We start from the raw sequence: 7,403 nt of genomic DNA on the forward strand, positions 1-7,403 counted from the left end.
GCCGTGAGTTATGCTGACTGACGCCACGGCACTCTAGCCCAGGCAATAGAGCAAGACTCTTTCTCAAAATATAAATAAATAAGAGGTATAGTCTGAGTTTAAAGTGATTTTCTTTCCAAAGATGTCTTAAAAGTCTCAAACAATAGAACATAATTTAAGTAGACCTATATCTTGAGAAAGAATCATAAGCAAGTTGCAGGCTAGATTTCCAGTTTACAATAGAAAGAGAAGTTGGGGCAACACATTTTTATTCTCTTGAGGTAAATTTATTAATCATTCCACCACCTCCAATTTTCTAAATACCAGCTGGAACTCCAGATTCCAGTAGGATCTCTTTCTGGGCTAGAAGGAAAAAAAAAAACATTTCAACAAAAATCCACATGTGGGATCCCAGGGTGTATAATGTGGTGGTTTGAAATACAGGCATGAGTGTCATACTTGTGGCTTTCACCACTTATTTGTGACCTTGAGCAATTATAGCTCTCTGACAGGGTTATAGTGAGAAATAAAGGAGATAATGCATATAAATGTGCTTTAGCACAGTGCCTGGCCCATAGTAAACATCCAGTAAATGTTACCTGTTGTTATCTATTCTGAATAAGCAATAAAAGTTCATACATTTAGACAAATTTAAGTTATTCTAACTATCCTTAATGTGAAATCTTAATGTTAAATTCCAAATACCAGTTAGCCATCTTATATTCCAGACTAAGTAGAAATCCTGAAGACAGAGAGAATGGGTTTGTCAGAATTACCTGAGAGACTTTTCAAACTCCCATGTCCCCATTAATTTTTCCCACATTCAGATTTGTTTAAATCAGTGCCTTGGTGAGCCATTGTTACAGATGAAAAAGTATAAAGGTGGGGGGAAAGCTTCAGAACCATTTAGTGACTTCATCTTCTGTTTCTAACAGGGCTAGAAAACAGAACTTTTCAATTTACTTGACTCTTTATTGAAAATAAACTCTTGCCCCACCCGAGCAAGAGTGAGACCTCATCTCTACAAAAAATAGAAAAATTAGCCGGGCATGGTCACACGCACCTGGAGTCCCAGCTACTCGGGAGGCTGAGGCAGAAGGATCAATTGAGCCCTGGAGTTCGAGATTGTGGTGACGCCGCTGCACTCTAGCCTGGGCAACAGAGCAAGACCCTGTCTCAAAAAAAAAAAAAAAATCACCTCTTTATGACACAGTCAAATAAAAGCAAATAGATTCTTGAGGGCTCTAGACAACTCCAAGTACTACAATACAGTTTCTTCATATATTTATTTATTTTTCTTTCTTTCTTTTTTTTACTTTGGATGCAAAAAGTTTCTTCATATATTTCCAAAATTCAAGTATAGAATAAAATTTTGGAGTTTTAAAAGGTTTGCTTCTCATTTCTTTTATTTCATTTTTTAACTTTATAATTAAATTATAAGTTAACACATTTAACTCTCAGATCACCAAGTAAGTATGGTTTCTCCTAACTTTGAGCAACAAATACCAGACTGACTGGGCAGAGTTTGTTTACCAGAAAATGTAATACAAATTTTGTAAAAGGTAAGACAAAGATATTTCTTACAATTAAACCAGAAGTTCTTTCCTTTAATGAATCCTAGCATGGTGATTTTTAAAATCAATATTTAGAAGATAAAAAAATTTTGTATCAAGAGTCTTATTGCAGGCCGGGCATGGTGGCTCAGGCCTGTAATCCTAGCACTCTGGGAGGCCGAGGCGGAAGGATCGCTTCAGCTCAGGAGTTCGAGACCAGCCTGAGCAAAAGCGAGACCCCATCTCTACTAAAAATAGAAAGAAATGAATTGGCCAACTAAAAAGTATATAGAAAAAATTAGCCGGGCATGGTGGTGTGTGCCTGTAGTCCCAGCTAGTCAGGAGTCTGAGGCAGAAAGATTGGAACTCTAGCCAGGCAACAGAGTGAGACTCTGTCTCAAAAAAACAAAACAAAACAAAACAAAAACACCTGATCACTTATCAATGAAGAATTCTCAGCCTTTTACATTTGCACTGCTCTATTAATCAATGGTTAAAATAATGGCTCTTAACCTGTTTGTGGGGGTACGGACAATTTTGGAACTATAATAAAATATGATAAAAGTTGTAGACCTTCCCTCTAGGAAAAATGCATATACACATAAGGTTTTGTATTTAATATCAGGCATCTCTTGGGCTCCTGGTTAAGAAACTAATTTAGGCCGGTGCGGTGGCTCACGCCTATTATCCTAAGCACTGAGGTGGGAGGATGGCTCAAGGTCAGGAGTTTGAGATCAGCCTGAGCAAGAGCGAGACCCCATCTCTACTAAAAACAGAAAGAAATTAATTGGACAACTAAAAATATATAGAAAAAAATACCCGGGCATGGTCACACATGCCTGTAGTCCCAGCTACTTGGGAGGCTGAGGCAGGAGGATCGCTGGAGCCCAGGAGTTTGAGGTTGCTGTGAGCTGGGCTGACGCCATGGCACTCTAGCCCGGGCAACAGAGGGAGACTCTGTCTCTAAATAAATAAATAAATAAATAGAGTGCTTTTGATGTCAGTTGGAACTGAATAAAAAGGACTGCCTGGAGCTTTCCCTAGGTGTCAAGTCTTAACCATAGATAGTGCCCTTAAACTTAGAATATGGTCTCTCAATATAAAGGTAAAAGAGGCTATGCTGCCCTATTCCCTTGCCCCCAATATTCATTACACAATAGTAACTGAATTTCTATTAACTCTTCTTTTCTCCAACATAAGCTATTTCATAGTGAACAGGTCTATGCAAACCTACCCCGAAAGTCTGAGGAAGTTGAAAGGACAAAGAAAGAAGCTGACATATCCAGTTCTTAGAAAGAAACATTTATTCAGTTGGTAACTCAGAGTGGAAAAAAAGATAAGAAATAAAAATTGAAAAATCTGTAAAAAAATAATTAAAAAAAAAGAAAGAAACATTTAATAGGGATTTATGAACAGAAGTCATGTGTTGGGCAGGTGCAAGGAGAGACAAGATGGTGGATTCTGGCCCCATTATCCCCCCAGAACCGAGGGTTATATACCTTAGGTAAGGGCTATGTAGGACAATTAAAGTTGACCTCTCAGGGAAAAGCAAGAATGCTAGGTGAATCTGCCTAAGGGCTGGATTTATGGTCGAGGTTGTTTTGACCTAAGGGCAAGATTTAGGGTAATGGTAGATAGAGTAGAACTCTCAGAGGCACCCCGGAACAGAGGTTGACCAGAAGTCAACATGGTGGATTAGCATCCAAGATGGAGCTGCTTTATCCTCCACACTATCCTATGCCAGGGACATATGTGCTTGCCTAGTTTGTAATATGCTGCTTTAGAAGCTAGAGATAGTTCAGAGAGTTTCATGTGCATGATTTACAAAATAAACTAGATGCCATCTGACATTATTCTCAAATTAAGATAGTATTAGTGCCTAAGAACATGTCTTTGACGTCAAACTCCTGTGCTCACACTCTGACTCTTTAGGCAAGTCTCCTGGGCCTTAGTTTCCTTATCGGTAGATGTGGGATAATAGGATCGTTGTAAAGATTAAATGGAATAATATATCGTGAAGTGGTTGGAATAATGTCTGGCACATAGTAAGCACTCAGTGTTAACAACATAGTTATATTTTATTACATATAATAAATAATAATGAGTTTAGGAGAAGGGAGGTGGACCTTCCTTTGTTCTAATTCCATGTTCATCAATTCCTAGTGTTGCAGTTCAAGTAGAAAAACAGGGCATGCTGGTAAAATAGTGAATGTAAAACTGTTGAGAATAGTATGTCCACACATAGAAGAGCCAGTTAGGCTGGGCGCGATGGCTCACACCTGTAATCCTAGCACTCTGGGAGGCTGAGGCGAGTGGATCGCTCGAGGTAAGAAGTTCGAAACCAGCCTGAGCAAGACCCCATCTCTACCAAAAATAGAAAGAAATTAATTGGCCAACTAAAAACATATAGAAAAAAAATTAGCCGGGCATGGTGGCGCATGCCCGTAGTCCCAGCTACTCGGGAGGCTGAGGCAGGAGGATTGCTTGAGCCCAGGAGTTTGAGGTTGCTGTGAGCTAGGCTGATGCCACGGCACTCACTCTAGCCTGGGCAACAGAGTGAGACTCTGTCTCAAAAAAAAAAAAAAAAAAAATAAGACATAGTTAGTTGACCACTGATAGCATTCATCATAGCCCTATAGCCTCAAGTCTCACCAATCAGAAGTTGTGTCGAAACCTGAAATCACACTGATGTCTAAACATTGACTAAGTTATTAAGAATCAGCAACAAGAAATTTAACAAATAGGCAAGTACTCACATTTGTTCATCAGCACATTCTCTCCTAGTTGACACATTACATGTGAGAAGACATTGTAATCAGAATGTTGCTTGGTGAAATAATTAGAACCAGGGCAGTAAGTTGGATTTCATTTTTAACTTTTTACTGTGGAAAATTTCAAACATACTTAACAGTAGAAAGAAGAGTATAATGAACCTTTAAGAACCCTTCATCTAGCTTGAACAATTACCAACATTTTGCCAGTCTTCTTTCATCTACCTCCCCCCCATCCCCAGTCTTTGGAGAGATGCGGTGGTATTTTAAAGCAAATCTCATGCCTCTATCAACTGAGCAGAAATAAAAAAATAAAAAATAAAAAAAAAATAAAGCAAATCTCAGACATCATGTCTTACTAGTAAATTCTTCAGTATGTATCTCTTACAGAAAAAAATTGCAAAAATAGATAACTCTTCTATCATTATGACACTTATCAAAAGTAACAATAATCCCCCAATACTATCTAATACCCAATCTATGTTCAAATTTCCCCATTGTCTCAAAAAAATGTCTTTATGCATTTGGACTTGTTGAAATCAGGATCCCAACATTGTTTTTCTGTTTGTTTGTTTTGAGACAGAGTCTCACTCTGTTGCCCCGGGTAGAGTGCAGTAGCGTCATCACAGCTAACCGCAACCTCTGCTTCCCAGAGCTCTAGAAGTACAGGCCTGAGCCACCGCGCCCCCACCCCAACATTGTTTTGGGGTCATATGCCTTTTAAGTCTTTTCCAACCTTTAACACTTGCACCACTTTTTTTTTCTTTTCTTCCTTTTTTTTTTTTTTTTGAGACAGAGTCTCGCTTTGTTGCCTAGGCTAGAGTGAGTGCCGTGGCATCAGCCTAGCTCACAGCAACCTCAAACTCCTGGGCTCAAGCGATCCTTCTGTCTCAGCCTCCCAAGTAGCTGGGACTACAGGCATGAGCCACCATGCCCGGCTAATTTTTTTCTATATATATTAGTTGGCCAATTAGTTTCTTTCTATTTATAGTAGAGACGGGGTCTCGCTCTTGCTCAGGCTGGTTTCGAACTCCTGACCTCGAGCAATCCGCCCGCCTCGGCCTCTCAGAGAGCTAGGATTACAGGCTTGAGCCACCGCGCCCGGCCTCTTTTCTTCCTTTTAATGGCATTTATTTCTTGAGGAAACCAGATCACTGACTTTCTCACAGTATGGCTGATTGCATCCTCAATATTTTTCTACCCCCTGTATGTCCTATTGATAGGCAGTTATATCAGGAAGTTGGATTAAACTCAGGTTAACACAGTGACTGCCACCCTAGAAAAAGAATGTTTCCCTGGGGCCACGGTGTTTTATTAAAACAAAACAATCTTTTCTAATTTGTTACTTTTTTTATTTCAGCATATTATGGGGATACAAATGTTTAGGTTACATATATTGCCCTTCCCCCCCTCCCAGAGCTTCAAGCATGTCCATCCCCAGACTATGAGCAACGCACCCATTAGGTGTGAATATACCCATCCCCTCCTCCCCCTCCCATCTGCCCGACACCCGATGAATGTTACTGCTATATGTGCACTTAGGTGTTGATCAGTGAAAACCAATTTGCTGGTGAGTCCATGTGGTGCTGGTTTTTCCATTCTTGGGATACTTCACTTAGTAGAATGCGTTCCAGCTCTAGCCAGGATAATACAAGAAGTGCTATAATTTGTTATTTTTTATTGTTTTCTGTGCATGGGTTATGTGCAGCACAATACACATTTTTAGAATTAAATTGTCAATATTAATTGTAACAATAAACATCAACAAGTAAGATTTTTACAAACCAACTGCAGGGTTTTGCTTCATGAGGCCCAAGGATCAAAACTAGCCTGAGTTAAATACAACTCACCTGGAAGTCAGTGTGTTAAAAATGTTATTTCAGGGCTGGGGTGGAGAGGATAAAGGTGCTTCATGAGTGATGGTGTATGCTTCCTACTGCAGCGTATCACGAGGCATGTGATGTCTGGCTTTTACACTGGCCGATTTTAATGCATGGTATCATCAAGCTGGGATAACCTCATGTACCCACCTTCTCTATAGGGATGGATTTCTTTTTTCTTTTTTCATTTTTTTATTTTATTTTATTTTTTTTGAGACAGAGTCTCACTTTGTTGCCCAGGCTAGAGTGAATGCCGTGGCGTCAGCCTAGCTCACAGCAACCTCAAACTCCTGGGCTCAAGCGATCCTCCTGCCTCAGCCTCCCAAGTAGCTGGGACTACAGGCGTGCGCCACCATGCCCGGCTAATTTTTTATATATGTATTAGTTGGCCAATTAATTTCTTTCTATTTATGGTAGAGACGGGGTCTTGCTCTTGGTCAGGCTGGTTTCGAACTCCTGACCTCGAGCAATCCGCCTGCCTTGGCCTCCCAGAGTGCTAGGATTACAGGTGTGAGCCACTGTGCACGGCCAAGGTTTTTTTTTGTTTCTTTGTTTGAGACAGAGTCTCACTTTGTTGCCCAGGCTAGAGTGAGTGCCGTGGCATCAGCCTAGCTCACAGCAACCTCAATCTCCTGGGCTCAAGCAATCCTCCTGCCTCAGCCTCCCAAGTAGCTGGGACTACAGGCACACGCCACCATGTCTGACTAATTTTTTGTATATATATTTTTAGTTGGCCAATTAATTTCTTTCTATTTTTAGTAGAGACGGAGTCTCGCTCAGGCTGGTTTCGAACTCCTGGCCTCGAGCAATCCGCCTGCCTTGGCCTCCCAGAGTGCTAGGATTACAGGCGTGAGCCACTGCGCCCAGTCCGGGCCAAGGATTTTAAAAGACTTGTAAGATATGTGCATGTTTATAGGCTTCATTCAACAAACACTTATTTTATTTTACGTATTTATTTATTTTGGAGATGGGGTCTCAGGGTCTCTCTCTGTTACCCAGGCTGGAGTGCAGTCGCCCGATCATCGCTCACTGCAGTCTCCAACACCTGGCCTCAAGCGATCCTCCTGCCTCAGCCTCCTGTGTAGCTGGGACTACAGGCATGCGCCACCATGCCCAGCTAATTTTTTATATTTTTTTGTAGATATGAGGTCTTTCTATGTTGCCCAGGCTGGTCTCAAGGTCCTGGTCTTAAGCAATGCCCCAGCCTTGGCCTCCCAAAG

At 40.9% G+C, this 7,403-nt stretch overlaps 1 protein-coding gene across 1 annotated transcript in view; it reads left to right on the forward strand.

Annotated features, from left to right (window-relative positions):
• The window catches only part of TAF1 (TATA-box binding protein associated factor 1), an 87,573-nt gene extending 86,261 nt beyond the window's left edge, over positions 1-1,312 (forward strand). The window contains exon 39 of the mRNA XM_075999247.1: positions 915-1,312. Within this exon, the coding sequence (XP_075855362.1) occupies positions 915-957 (43 nt within the window). The 3' untranslated portion in view covers positions 958-1,312. The remainder of the gene's footprint in view (positions 1-914) is intronic.
• The last annotated feature ends 6,091 nt before the right edge of the window (positions 1,313-7,403 follow it).

Source organism: Microcebus murinus, chromosome X (genome assembly GCF_040939455.1).
Source record: "Microcebus murinus isolate Inina chromosome X, M.murinus_Inina_mat1.0, whole genome shotgun sequence".
In the NCBI taxonomy this organism is placed as follows: domain Eukaryota; kingdom Metazoa; phylum Chordata; class Mammalia; order Primates; family Cheirogaleidae; genus Microcebus; species Microcebus murinus.